At 56.0% G+C, this 14134-nt stretch overlaps 6 protein-coding genes across 6 annotated transcripts; 3 read left to right on the forward strand and 3 right to left on the reverse strand.

Moving 5' to 3' along the window:
- Window positions 1-472: 472 nt before the first annotated feature.
- On the reverse strand, window positions 473-2809 carry WHR41_05941 (uncharacterized protein). Its single transcript, XM_069374546.1, has 3 exons — window positions 2388-2809; window positions 1926-2266; window positions 473-1850 (listed from the first exon to the last, which is right to left on the reverse strand). Exons 1-3 carry the CDS (start codon window positions 2488-2490, stop codon window positions 768-770), a joined length of 1527 nt encoding a protein of 508 aa, XP_069228809.1. The 5' UTR covers window positions 2491-2809; the 3' UTR covers window positions 473-767.
- A 456-nt stretch (window positions 2810-3265) lies between these two features.
- On the reverse strand, window positions 3266-4657 carry WHR41_05942 (uncharacterized protein). Its single transcript, XM_069374547.1, has 2 exons — window positions 4451-4657; window positions 3266-4391 (listed from the first exon to the last, which is right to left on the reverse strand). The coding sequence occupies exons 1-2, from the start codon at window positions 4525-4527 to the stop codon at window positions 3506-3508; spliced, it is 963 nt and encodes a 320-aa protein (XP_069228810.1). The 5' UTR covers window positions 4528-4657; the 3' UTR covers window positions 3266-3505.
- A 504-nt stretch (window positions 4658-5161) lies between these two features.
- WHR41_05943 (uncharacterized protein) lies at window positions 5162-6337 on the reverse strand (the record flags this gene model as incomplete). Its single annotated transcript, XM_069374548.1, has 2 exons — window positions 5162-6222; window positions 6298-6337. The coding sequence occupies 2 exons, from the start codon at window positions 6335-6337 to the stop codon at window positions 5162-5164; spliced, it is 1101 nt and encodes a 366-aa protein (XP_069228815.1).
- A 343-nt stretch (window positions 6338-6680) lies between these two features.
- On the forward strand, window positions 6681-8097 carry WHR41_05944 (uncharacterized protein). Its single transcript, XM_069374549.1, has 2 exons — window positions 6681-7017; window positions 7073-8097. The coding sequence occupies exons 1-2, from the start codon at window positions 6934-6936 to the stop codon at window positions 7871-7873; spliced, it is 885 nt and encodes a 294-aa protein (XP_069228816.1). The 5' UTR covers window positions 6681-6933; the 3' UTR covers window positions 7874-8097.
- Window positions 8098-8751: 654 nt separating this feature from the next.
- Window positions 8752-9673, forward strand: WHR41_05945 (uncharacterized protein; the record flags this gene model as incomplete). Its single annotated transcript, XM_069374550.1, has 2 exons — window positions 8752-8912; window positions 8965-9673. The coding sequence occupies 2 exons, from the start codon at window positions 8752-8754 to the stop codon at window positions 9671-9673; spliced, it is 870 nt and encodes a 289-aa protein (XP_069228777.1).
- A 2358-nt stretch (window positions 9674-12031) lies between these two features.
- WHR41_05946 (uncharacterized protein) lies at window positions 12032-13997 on the forward strand (the record flags this gene model as incomplete). Its single annotated transcript, XM_069374551.1, has 3 exons — window positions 12032-13450; window positions 13507-13817; window positions 13886-13997. 3 exons carry the CDS (start codon window positions 12032-12034, stop codon window positions 13995-13997), a joined length of 1842 nt encoding a protein of 613 aa, XP_069228811.1.
- Window positions 13998-14134: the final 137 nt, after the last annotated feature.

The raw sequence follows: 14134 nt of genomic DNA on the forward strand, positions 1-14134 counted from the left end.
GCAGCGTGGCAGGAGATGAGGCCCAGCTAGACTGTATGCCGCGGCACGGGCAGGCATGATCGCTACGTTGCATGCTGTGACTCTGACGGGGAGATTAGATGGCACACACGAGTTGACGCGACTTGATCTAGACACAATGATAAAGGACGTCAGCTGAAGCTGGACCGTGAGCGTCGGCGTCGGTATGGAACTTAAGTGAGGTTACGGGCGACGTTGGGCAACGCTTTGAAACTCCCTCTTAGCTTGGCGCGCATCTCATGCGCGATTGCCGTTATGGGATGGTACTAAACACCATTTGGGCACCCTGAGAAGTCCACAATCGTGGTAGACCTCTTCTCACTTCTTCCGATTCTGATTACAAAGATGGAGTAAGTGAGTTTGCAACTGTTCCTCGGCACCTCAATAATGTTCTCTGCAGTGAACTTCAAGCCATAGCAAAGACTAACAATGCTCACTATGTGTAGATATTCAAGGCATACAATCACTGAAACAAACTGATCACCTCCGACTACCTCAGGTTCCAAGATGCTCAATCATCAACGCCCTTCCTGCCTTACTATCGTTGCGGTCTTTTTTGAGCGAAGGGTATCTCAAACAACGATTTCCTTAGCCTGCTTGAGATGGCTCGTGTCCGGTGGAGTCACAAAGCAGGCAGGGTGTCCCTCATAATTCTACTGTAAGTCCATACTATGCTTATGTACAGTTTTCCCACGTAAGCAAAACACTGCCGGAAGTCGCAATCCCGATATAAACAGCAACGTGCGTCCTCACAGCTTCGCCCGCTCACCCGCCTTCTCCTTCGGACCCGCAAGCGGATCGTAAACATTCAAGCCAAGCGTATCACTCGGCACACCCGTCGTGTGCATGCTCAAACCCCTCGTGTCCACGAACTCCGGCCCAAGCTGGTCGACGCTGCTGCAGCCGATGAGGCGCATGTTCATCTCCATCTCGTCCTTCAGCAGCTGCATCGCGCGGTCGACACCCGGCAAGCCGTAGGCAGACATGGCGTACAAGAACGGACGGCCGATGCCGACGCCCTTCGCGCCCAGGCAAAGCGCCTTGATGATGTCCGTGGCACGACGGACGCCGCCGTCGATGAAAATCTCGATCTGGTCCTGCAATCCGAGGCGGCGGAGCTCTGGCATGACCTCAGCGAGGACCTCGATGCCAGAGCGGGCGAAGTCGAGCTGTCGGCCTCCGTGGTTGGAGAGAACGACACCCTGGCATCCGACGTTGATGGCGCGGATGACGTCCTCGACGCGCTGGACGCCCTTGAGGATGATGGGCATCTTGGTCACGCTCTTGAACCATGGGATGTCCTTCCAGCTCAAGGCAGGGTCGATGAAGGACGAAATGGCGCGGGCAGCGCCCTGGGAACGGTCCACATTGTCGCCACCGGTGTCCTGGACGTTGGAGCCCACGTCGTCGAACTTCGAGCGCATATCCTTCTCGCGGCGGCCGAGTTGGGGCGCATCGACCGTGATGAAGAGACCCTTGCAGCCGCGCTTCTCGGCGTGCTGTATGATGCGCTTTGTGATGTCACGGTTCTTGTTCACGTAGAGCTGCAGCCATTGGACCTGGTCGCCCTCGGCGGCGTCGACAATCTCGTCAAAGGAGCAGGACGCCAGGGTGGGAATCATCTGCACCACATTGTGTTTCTTCGCGCCACGGGTGAGGACGACTTCGCCTTCGGGGTTGCCGAGCTTGCCCAGCGCGGTTGCGGTCACGTAGAAGGGGATGGACACCTTGCTGCCAAGCATGGTCGTAGAAGTGTCGATGTTTTCCACGTCCTCAAGAATTCGCGGTCGGAACCAGATCTTGTGGAAAGCAGAGTGGTTCTCGCGAAGAGTCTGAGCGAAAGGGAAGTGTCAGTCGGCATGTTCCCAGCATCTCAAGTATCAGGGCATAGACAAGGCGGAACTCACAATTTCATCGTCCGCACCGCTCGAGTAATAAGCCCAGGCGGTCTTCTTCATTGTCCTCTTCGCCACGGCCTCGAAGTCCATCAGGTTGTAGCATTGCTCCAAGATAGGCATGCGCGCAATCCGCGCCTGGCGCTCCTCCTCGTCCGGGTCGGCCGCCTTCTCTTCCTTTTCTACAGTGCCCATGTCTACTTCGCCCAGGTGCTTGCTCTTGTCAAGGTACTTGTCCAGCGTGTCAGGCGGGTGAATCGGTTCGTACTCTTCGGTGGCATCTTTTCCGGCGTACTTGAGGATGATCTTGGGGCCGCCGGGGTGTTCGGGGAGAAACTCGGTCACGTCGTAGGCTGGAAGGTGTCAAACGTTAGTAAATGGCTTTTGTGAACGTCCGTCTCGATTTGCAATCTTCAGGGCTGTTGTGGTGTCGCGCCCATTGATAAGACGGTATGATACCAGACGTTCACTCACCTCTTCCGTGGATGATGACCCAGCAGTCGTCTTTGGAGCTGTGCTTCGCGACATCCTGGCCCGTGAGCTTGTTCTTTTGCGTGTCGTTGCTGTTGTGGTTCATTGTGGCGATTATGGAGCGATCCCGCTCGGTCTGTTATATCCGGCAAGTAGTGCTCGACGCCTGTATAGCTCACTTTACAGTGTCCCTCGCAAACAAGAAAGAAGTGAAGAACAAGAGACCTTGCCAGCCCGCCACCTGGAGAGAACAGAAGGAAGAGACACAGCTTAAGAAATGTCGGCCTCTCCAAGCCAAAAGGTACTAATGGGTAGACGCATCCGCATAGCGATCGACCCGTCCACTCCGCGACCACTGGTCCACCGACCCTTGCACCGTCTGTCAGAAGCCGCCCAGCGGTTGCAGATACCCGCAAGCTCGCCCCTCACTGCCCCGAGAAGCGCCATCTCCACGTTCTCGGCAGCTCGCTGGCCACTCAGCGGCGCGCAGATTATTCCCGCTGTCCGCTCGAGCGGAGCCCGAAGTCGGGTATTGCGGGAAGGTCAAGTGCGAGTTACCGAGGGCGAGGTGACCGATGGGATGAAATGCAATGGACGGCACCGACGGCCTGCGTGGGGGGAAACCTGGTGATGCACTCTGCACGAGTGCCGGAAGAGTTTGGTGAGATTCCTATGTTATCCTTGATATATGGAGATGGGGGCCATTTGAAATGCTGGTCTGTTTTTCTTCAATGTTCGACTACTTGACGAATGGTGTGTGCTGCACAGGCTCTCAGCACCCTCATGGCCTTATCGCTGTACTATTTGACTAGGCCAGACCTCAAGAGAGGATCGTCTGGTCATAAACAATTTGCCAGGCATGTAATATGCTCTGCACGTGATAAAATGCGTACGTGAGGTTGATTGAACGTATTATGCTCGTTATCATCGTAAGCTGAACCATCGCCGTTACTCCAGCGCCTCGAAACGGTGAATCTGAGGGAACTCGCTTTTCTGTTTTCTGTCTTCCAACCTCATCCCCAAATCAAAAGCATGCATTGGTATCAAGTGCAGCGAAAAATCACACGCGTCTCATTCGTATCATCGTCATTTCCACTTTCTTCCCAGAAGGACTTCTCGTCTTAAGAAGCCTTGGAGCAACCAGAGCAGGCGCACTTGCCGGGCTCACAAGGGCACTTGCCATCCACGCCACCACAGTTGCACTTCGTCTTCTTCTGGCCGTCGACCTCAACGAACTCCATCTCGGCCTCCTCCGCCGTGCGGGTCGTCGACTTCTCATCCGGGTTCTTCGGGCAGCTGCTGCAGCCGCACTCGCCGGGCTTGCAAGCGCAGATGCCGCCCTGGGCGCCGCAGTTGCACGCAGTGCGGTTTGTGCCCTCGACGTTGTGAAGGTTCAAGTCGCCGGCTCCGGACTGCTTGCCCGTCTTCAAGCCCGCAAGGTGGCGGGCCTCGTTGTGCACGTCCAAGACCTGCTTCTGGCCCTGCGCGTAGAAAGCGCGGACACGCTGGCCGGTAGGGGTCTCGGCCGCCTTCTCGAAGTAGGAGGACAGGCCGCGCCAGCCCTGGTTAGCGCGCGCGGAGATGCCGTATTGCTGGTCGACCGCCTTGGCCTTCTCGGAGGCCTTGTACTTGCTGTCGAACTGCTGCAGGGCGGTGGTGAAGCGGTTGGAGACGCCGTGCTGCTGGTCAAGGGCAATCGCGCGCTCAATCGCCTTGTCGCTCAACACATAGCCGTGGGCCAGGTACTCGGCGAAGATGCGGCTTCGCGGCTTGTCCTCCTGCGGGATGTCCTCGCCGGCCTCGTCGGCGTGTCCGGCGGTCTTGCCACTTGCGAGCTCGTCCAGCGACGCGGCGGAGCTGACGTGCACTTGGTTTGCGCCAAGCTGGGTGTTGTCCAGAAGGAGGGCGGTTTTGGCAGCGGTCTCTTTCTCGAAGGTCACGGAGGCGGACTTGGTAGCGTCGGTCTCGTTTGAGTCGGGGGTCACGGAGAGGTTGGAGATCTTGCCGCTGTTGGATACGTTAGTCTAGCTTTCTCCGACATGGGTTCTGAGGAGAGGAGAGCCTACCAGAAGCTGAAGAAGTCCCTGACCTCTTTCTCGGTGGTCTGGTGGTTGATGCCCTTGACATGGACGGTGCTCGACATGATGGCGGTGATTGAGATGTGTTAGAGTTCGTGTGCGTGTGAAAAGATCTTTGTTCAGAGAACTGGAAATGGAGGAGGGCGTGCAATAGATTATCTCAGTTTCGAAGGCCAGAAGGTGGAGTTATAAACAGGCAGCGTGGTCTCTGCGTTGCCCCTCTATTGCTGCGGTGTTTGTGCGCCCGCAGGCATGCGGTCACCAGCTACGTCACTGCTGCGTGGCTTAGCTGGCCCCAAACGTGGCGTCCCTGCCGTTCTAGAACCGCCGCCGGTTTTCGATCTGCATTACTTGAGCTAAGAATCACATGTCTCGCGACATCTCGCGACATTAGCCGCTGCCTGTTCAGGCTGCAGGATAACCAGAAAAGAGGTGCGATAGCGCAGAGAGGGAGTATTGTGTTCTGGGTTGCCTTAACTTCTCCTGAGGAATTCAGCATACCTTGCCTACAAGATTAGAGCTGCGAGACTGCCAACGAACCCGCACTATATGTGATGAATATACTTTTCATTACTGCCGAAACCAATGCCATGCTATATCGTGCTCTTTTTCCATCACCGACGTTGCTTTAACTAAAAATACCAACGCCTCATGCAAATCATGTCCAATCTACTGGGTTATATATATTTCGTCTCCTTCCTAGTTGCCGTTGACGGCCTTGCCCTTGACCTGCCTCCTGGTCCTGACGGCATCGGCAAGCTGCTCGAGCGTCTCAACGGTGGTGTCCCAGTCGATGCAGGCGTCGGTGATGCTGACACCCTTCTTGAGGCCGGCGGGGCCCTCGGCAGGCACCTTCTGGTTGCCCTCGTTGATGTTGCTCTCAATCATCACACCGACGATGCCGTCCTGGCCCTCGCGGAGCTGGTCTCCAATCACCTGCGCAACCTTCGGCTGGTTCTTGTGGTTCTTCAGCGAGTTGCCGTGCGAGCAATCGATCATCATCACCTCCTTCTGGCCCTTGCTCTTGAGTGCCTCGCGAGTTCCCTTGACGCTCTCCGGGTCGAAGTTTGTGCCCTTAGTACCACCACGGAGGATGATGAAGCAGTCTGGGTTGCCGCCAGTGCGGGTGATGGCGGCCAGACCCTGCTTGGTAACACCCATAAAGTGGTGCTTAGCGGCGGCGGAGCCAATGGCGTCGACCGCGACGGTCAGGCCGCCGTCGGTGCCGTTCTTGAAGCCCATGGGGAAAGACAGACCGCTGGCGAGCTCACGGTGGAGCTGCGACTCGGTGGTCCTGGCACCGATTGCGCCGAGAGAGATGAGGTCGGAAAGGAACTGGGGAGAGATGGTGTCGAGCATCTCCGAGGCAATGGGCATGCCCTGCGCGGTGAGGTCGCAGAAGAGCTTGCGGCTGACGCGCAGACCCTTGTTGATCTTGTAGGACTCGTCGATGTCAGGGTCGTTGATCAGGCCCTTCCAGCCAACGGTGGTGCGAGGCTTCTCCAGGTACGCGCGCATGATGATGCAGAGGTCGTCCTTGAGCTTGTCGGCGAGCTTCACCAGGCGCGAGCAGTACTCGACCGCGGTCTCCGGGTCGTGCATGGAGCAGGGCCCGCAGACGACGAGGAGGCGGTCATCGCGCTGCTTGATGATCTCAATGGCTTCCTTGCGGCCCTTCAGGACAGTGGTGATCGCATTTTTGGGGGCGGGGATCTCAGAAGTCAGGAGCTGGGGCTGGATCAGAGGGTCGTAGCCGAGGACTGTATGCGTGAAGATGCGTTAGCACATCTGCGTGCGCGGCGGCGGCCGTTGGGGGTTTTAGAGCAGCGACGTACCCCTCGCGTCGTCGACGACGTCCTGAGTGCTGATGCTCATTGTGCGTGCGTGGGGGATGTAAGTGAGGTGAGGAAGTGCCGCGGGCGGGAGCCGTGGATGATCAAACAACCGGGCTGCAGGAGAGCTGGCGCAAGTGAGGTGTCGCTGGGGAGGAAACGAGGCTGTGACTGGCAAATGCGCCGCCGCTACCTGGAAAAAGTTGAGTGTGGTAGTGGGGATTTTGGCTTTGGCCAGGGTCGCGGCGCCGATCTGCTTGTCTGCCAACAGCGAGGCGCCGACCGCGGGGCAACACACAGAGCGAGCAGCCAGCGGCCCGCCCACTCCGCCGCCCGCAGCCTGCACCTCAGCCCGCGCGGCCTGAGGACGACACAACACGCCGCCCTCAGGCCAAAACATCCGCCTCCATCCGTCTGCATCTCCCTGTCACCTGCAGCGGGCCACACGCCCACCGGGTCCGACTCTGCCTCTGCCATACACTGCTATACCACGCTTCCCGCCTCCTTCGCATGTTTGCCTTGTAGCTGCTGGCTTTGCGAGCCAGCCCGGTCTGACGCTTGCCTCCCACGGGAGTTTCTTCTTCCTGCACACTTCATCCCTTGACCCACCTCAGCCTTGCAGTGCTGCCCTCGTCCGCCATGATGCAGGCCGCGCCGGTCAGGAAGCGAAGACGCAGTAGCGACGCGGACGGCCATGGCAGAGAAATAGAGCCGGCGGACAAGGTGTGTTTACGAATTGCCTCAATCGGAACCGGAACCACACTCTGACCATTCCCAGAAAGCTAGACCTACCCTGACCTCTCTCAGCTCGGAGTCACTATGGCAGCCTCAGCACATCTTCAGCAGTCCATCGCGTTCGTATCATTCCCAGCAGGACAAATACGACAGCGATGACCACTCCTCCATGCTGTCTGAGCCCGGCAGCCCTCAGGTCATTAGTGCGGACGAGGCCGACCCCGATGCCATGTCTGAGGACGAAGACCTAGCCAGCTTTTCTCAGCAGCGGGCTGGGAGTCCAGATTACGAGCCCGGCTCCCTCCAGACTCCGTGGAAGGCTCGCACCCAAGCCGGCCACCGCATCCCAACTCCCATGATCCCCCGGCCCAAAACCAGCCCGATTCAAACCCACATCCGGCGCCGCCATCCTCAGGAAAACATCGGCTCGGACAGGCTTGACGTACCTTCTCCGATAGATGAAGACGAAGTGCCTACGCCACCATCCGCAGCCGAGGCAGCTGGTTCACAGCTCGAGCTCCTCAGCGTTAGCGACGTCGAGATGCAAGGCGCCGATCCCCTGCCTCAAATCGCTGTCTCGCCTTCTCAACCGCCCCCGAACACGAGCCAAGCACCTCAGTATAGCGATGAGCCCGGGTCTATGATGGTGCGCAAGCAGAGGCAACGAAGCGGCGCGCTGAGTGCGGGATACGGCTCGCCCATGCGCGATCCATCCGCAATGGCGACAGACTCAGGTGAGGCGTCTACGGCTGGCGTCAACAAGCGTGGCATCAGCATGGGGTACCGGCCCGACTGTGAAAAGTGTAGGCTGGGGGTGCCAGGTCACTTAAACCATTTCTTTTAGACCGAGCGGTGTTGTCTGGCTTACGAACGCGCTGTTGCATGATGTGACGACTTTCTTTTTAGCTCATCCTGGTTGTTCTGGGCGTGTAAACATACATCGAGCAACATGCTGGAAGCGGCGGCGTTTCGGGTCTTGCTTTGTTGGCGACGGCATGGAATGGCATTAGGCGTATTTTTGGAGCATTTGTACCTTCGCTTCACTGAATTGGAAGAATCTACAAGCCATTCTCTTTCCAAATCTGTCTCTTGAGATTTCTACTGGGACTTAGAAAATAGTGGCTGGCACATTGGTTACTACTGAAGTAATCCTCGGCTCTGACTCGGAACCTCAATGGTTCATGCATTCTCTTTACCATTCGGCGATGGAATTGCGACTTCCTGGAAGGCTCAAAGTCAAACTCGGGTCGAACGAGATGGACTTCTCTCTCAAAGATCTCGGAATATCAATAAACAATGCTTCTGAGCCGCAGGACCGGGTAACTCATCACAGCAGTTGCAAGAATACCAAGCTTGAGTTTGGATGGATTCGTAAGTGCAGGCGGAAGCGGGCTGTAGCGAAATGCTGCGCGCTCCTACCTGTGGCCTCGTGTCATCACCAAACACGTTACAAGATAAAATTCGACGTGAGCACAAGAGCGGTACCCAGGCAACATCTCATCCTCGTTGTCCCACGGTCTCAATCCCGTTTGTGCACACTACCTGTTCGGCTCCCAAGGTCGAGCGATGACGACCCTGAATCACGAGGAGGCACTGCGTGAACTACGCTCAGAGTGCAAGAATGCCAACCTCCCACGCGTCATCGACCTCCTTGCGACTGTATTGCTTGAACCTGTCGATGCCAGTCAATGCTTGAATCACACGAGAGGTTGCGTCCCTGTCATGCGCTGTTTGTTCGAACTCGGTGCCGACCCCATGTCTTACAAGTTGGAACCGCGGACTGGCTCCTGCAGGAAAGGACCAGGCGATTTGTCCATAGAAGTGGTCAAGCTTCTGGTCGAATTCGGATACGACGTCAAGTCGACTGGGCATTTGATCCTAGAGTAAGCACTCAAGCAAGCTGCATGGGTGTGCGAGAACTCATCGCTCAGCTAGAGACTTTGTGGACTCCCAAGAATCTCTTGACTGGCTCCTCGACCAAGGTGTGGACATCAATCGCACACGAAACGACGCCACGCTCGCACTCACAGGAGGCAAGAGGGGCTACGGCAGTTACAATCTTCGGCAACGCCAGTACTCCGTCGTGGTCCTCAACTACGTCGCCGCAAGGGGAGACATTCGGCTCTTCGACCACCTCGTGTCCCGCGGAGCGGATCCCCAGCGCAGCCTCGCGCTCCACTATGCGACTCGATGTTTAGAGACGGAGAAGTCTGTTGCCATGATTGACCATCTGCTAGACCATTATGGTATGGACATCCACGCCGACAACGAGAAGATGCGGGATAGAAGTAATTCCGCCGACGATTCCGGGAAGCCGTTAAACAGCGCGGTTGTGGCAGGCAATCTGCCCGCAATACGCAGGCTCTTGGAGAGAGGCGCGCGGCCTGATTACACTGCGGTGGCATGTGCGATCGAGTGTGCTTATTTTAAGGATCTCCCAGCGGGTCTGAATGCTCTGCTCAAGGCGGGCGCCGACGCCGGTGATGCCCTTGAGCAAGCCGCTCAGAAAGAAAACGTGGACGCTGTGAGAATTCGTCTGGCGTATGGCGCTGATCGAGACAGGAGTCTGCAACAGAATCGCGCTTACTTCGAGAATAAGGCAAGAGATCTGGTCCCTAACGACCATTCGGAGGGGGTTTTATGATGCAGAGGAAGAGGAAGAGGAAAGATTCGCGCACTTCGAAGGCTCCTTGGACCATCAACGATGAGAAACCCGCGCCCTATGGTGAGCAGTCGCGCTGAACGATGTTGCTGGAGCTTTTTGAGAAAAATCACGACGCCTAATACACTTCCCACTTCGCGATCGCTCGCAGTCCATTCGGGATACGCCTAAGGAGCTGCAGGGATCTTTTCTACTGTCACCCGATATGCATTCGTATTGTGCTCCCTTGGCCTCCTCGCACTCGTTATCCAGATCAAGTTGTTGCACTTCAGCTTTGTGACCACTCACCAACCGCGGCTAGGGCTTCACAACATCCTTCGCAACACGCAGCTCTCCATCCGGTACACGCAGTCAGATGATGGCGGTGTGAATATATGGCTTCAAACTCAATAGGCCCGAGGAGACTAAAGATGCCCAGACAAAAAGTCCTAGCTGAAGAGCCAAAGTCATCTTCGCGCTGTTTTGAGATCTGACATAAGAAGCCACAAGGTTACCGCAAAAGGAACAAGCCAAGCATTTCCCGACAGGCTGGCTCGGCAGCATGGGGAAGCATCACTCCGCGTGATCCTCCATGTTTCCGTGCCATGCGAATCCGTACCATCCGGACCAAAAGTCTTTGTCACATTATCAAGGCATGCGTTTAAAAGGCGTTGAATCACTCATCAACTCAAGCGTCACAGGGTCTGTTCCATGCCGCGGCAACTGACTGTATGTCATAAGGGTCCGACCACAACCGACAAGACATAAAGCCTACTGCCAATTCTCCGGGATCGAGACCGCCTCCGAGATGGTGACCAGGATGCTCGCTGTTCTCAATCATCACAAGGACAACGAGAGTGTACTGCATGGGTCAGACGCTCTCATGGTTGTTGTTGTCAAGAGCGTTGTTTAGCTTTGCATTACGTGTCTTGGCTACAAGTCGTTTCCATTCGTCGACCCGGACGAGTCGTCCAGATACTGGTCACTCGCAATCACTATCAGCTGGCAGGTTATTATGGTCGACAAGCCTAGTGGTGACTACATTACTCCAAGCCATCTGTTCTGGATCACTGGTCTGGGAAAGCCTCATTTTAAGCTTTCGCGTAGAAAAGCGGGCGGGCAGCGCCATATGCACGTGAGAGGATCGAACAAGGTCGAGATTCGCCGCGAACCTTGACGCCATGTCATGGTCCTTGTTGAGGGATTGTTCAGACGGTTAGATGCTCGCACACACGCTGAGTTTGACCAGAAACCATCTCTAATATGCCCTCGGGACTTTTGGGCCGAGAGACGATTGGGTTGTGTGGCTGTGGCGATCGATCCAGATCGTGTATCTAACGTACTGGGCACATTAGAGAAAGCATTCTACTCACGCCTTGGCGGATTGATTTGTCGTCCTCCTGCAGCTCGAAGGCGGGGGGAAGTGCAAGCGTTACCTCACTTTGGCATTTGCACTGGTAAGGCGCATGAGGGCTCAACCGCGTACCAGCTCATCTCTTGATACCTATCGCAATCGATGACGACTGGATAAGCAGCGCTCCGAATGGCAGACAGTGGTCTCCTGTGCTGGTGGACTCATTCGGAGACTCGCACGCCGGTGGGCGGATTCGTATCATCTTGGCTGACTTGGCACCAAGCATACAAACATATCAGCCCACTTCCGTATATGGAAGACACGGGTTCACATGCACGCGGATGGAGAAAACGATCGGCTTGCTGCAATCTGCTGAGTCTTCCTGACTGTTAAGCATGTTGAACAGGTAAGAGAACGCCAACGTTTCGATCATCAAATCAGTCTTATTCCCAATTGTCGGGTAGCGTCTCAGGATTCGGTACTGCTCATCGAGAATAAGTGCTTGAAGATTAGCTCCGCTCACTTCAGCCTCATACTTCCTTAGCCGCCTGGTTTCTTCTAGTGCATTACTCGCAGGCGGCATAGCACAGGCGCAACCCAGTGAGCAAGCCGTGTCGATGCGCCGCATATCTTCCGCAACGCTCCGTCGGTGCAGTGGGCGTCCCCTCGTGCATCATTGTACCGTCAGCTCTCACCAACATTTAGACCAGATGGTGGTCCAGCTACACGCCACACATGTATACCTGCTGTGGCTTATTGTACCACTATCATATCCTGGTTGGAATGAGTCTTCTGAGCAAGCACGTGGCGTATATGCAGGCACGAAATGGTTCTCGATCAGTTGAGACCACCTCCATGAAGAGATTCCAGCCGCGAAGATCACGAGTGGTCTTTGGAACATGTTCCTCCAACGGAGATAAAAAGGTTAGTAGAGTACTCACTACTTGATTTCAGCACTTCGGCAGCCTCGCTGAGATACTCATTTCATTCTTGTCAACATCTTCAAGATGCCGAGATATCTTCAATCTGCTATCTGCGTCCTTGGGGCATTGACTGCTCCTTTCGTTTCCGCGAAGGACTGGGATAGCCCACCATACAGATTTCTCTATCAATTCGAGATGCCCATCGCTCCCATCAAGCAGCCCCTCAGAACATTCAACTTTCCAAACGCACCTCCGATTGATTACTACGAAATTGACGTCAAGCCGTTCGAATCACAAATTTACCCCAATCTGAAGAAAACCCGCCTCGTGGGATATGATGGCCAGGCTCCCGGGCCTACCATCATGATCCAAAGGGGCCGCGAGTCTGTGGTGCGTTTCCTCAACCACGCTGATCGCCCAAATTCTGTCCATCTCCACGGATCGTATTCGCGCGCGCCATTCGACGGTTGGGCCGAAGACACTCTCCAGATCGGGCAGTATAAAGACTACTATTACCCAAATTCACAGAACGGCAGGACCCTCTGGTACCACGACCATGCGGTCGCGCATACGGCCGAAAACTCCTATTTTGGGCAAGCCGGCTTCTACCTGATCCGTGACCCCGAGGAACAAAATATGCCAGGCCTCCCGCAGGGCAAATATGACATCCCGATCTCGCTCACTTCAAAGAGATATAACGAAGACGGCAGTCTTTGGAGCCCGGAGGCCAACGAGGAAGTCCAGAATTTATTCGGCGACATCATCCAAGTAAACGGTCAACCATGGCCATTTCTAAGAGTAGAGCCACGCAAGTACCGACTCCGCTTCCTGAACTCGGCCGTCTCGCGGACTTTCGAGATGTACTTTCAGACTCCATCCGGCTCGCGTGCGAACATGAAGGTCGTTGGGTCTGACTCTGGTCTACTCTTGAACCCGGTCGACACTACCCAGCTCGATACCTCCGTCGCCGAACGATGGGAGGTCGTCTTCGACTTTGCTCCATTCAAGGGGCAGAACGTCACGCTGAGGAGTAACGCAGACATCGCCGATAACGACAAATACCTTCATACTGACAAGATCATGCGATTTGTGGTCGGCAATACCGTGTCCGATACGAGCAATAACGGCGATCTGCCCGCGAAGCTCCGCGACGTCGACTTTCCACCAGACCAGAAGACCGTCTCCCACGAATTTCAATTCGAACGTCAGGGCGGCCAGTGGGTGATCAACGGCGTGACATGGGAAGACGGGCCTGAGAAGCGTGTGCTCGCCAAACCCCAACGTGGCGCCGTCGAAAACTGGATTCTCAAGAACGGTGCCGGAGGTTGGACGCACCCCATCCACATGCACCTTATCGACTTTCAGATCGTAAGTCGTAGGGGAGGAACGCGGAATAACGTCTTACCCTACGAGAAAGTGGCTCTGAAAGATGTCGTATGGCTTAACAAAAACGAGGAAGTCAATGTCATCGCTCGTTATGCGCCGTGGGACGGCCTCTACATGGTGTGTGATCTCACTGATTCCTGAGTCGAATACCCGGAGCTGACTTGTAAACCCAGTTCCACTGCCACAACCTCATACACGAGGACCACGACATGATGGCTGCCTTCAACGTCACAGCCCTTTCCGACCTGGGCTACGACGAAAAGACGACCTTCTTAGACCCGATGGAACCTCGCTACCGCCCGAAGTCCTTCTCAGACGCAGACTTCCAAGGCCGCACGGGCGACTTCTCGCCGTCAGCCATCGAACAAAAAGTGGCCTTCTTCAGCAACCTGGAAGCCTACCGTAACGTGGGCGCCGTGCAATCACGCCTCGAAGCGTACTGGAAGACGGCTTCGGCCAACCCAGGCGGCGCAGCGTCGTCGACGTCCGGGGGTTCGGGCTCAGGCTCGAGCACGCAGGCCACGACGCTATCGACTTCGGTTGTGCCGTCAGGCTCCAACTCGGCAACCGCGTCTGCGACAAGCTCGCGTGCTTCGAGCTCGACGTCCACGCGGGCTTCGACTTCTACGCGTGCGTCTTCGACGACCACACGGGCTTCGTCTAGCACGCGGTCTTCCACAAGCACAAGGACTACTTCTACTACGACGAGGGCGTAGCGGTCGGGCATTCATGCGACTTGAGGTGGTTCCGGCGACATCCAACAACGGAGTCCTGGTTCTGAAACAACAAGGCCGGTGCATG

This window comes from Cladosporium halotolerans, assembly GCF_011745625.1.
Source record: "Cladosporium halotolerans strain TM138-S3 chromosome Unknown Sca18, whole genome shotgun sequence".
Taxonomy (NCBI): domain Eukaryota; kingdom Fungi; phylum Ascomycota; class Dothideomycetes; order Cladosporiales; family Cladosporiaceae; genus Cladosporium; species Cladosporium halotolerans.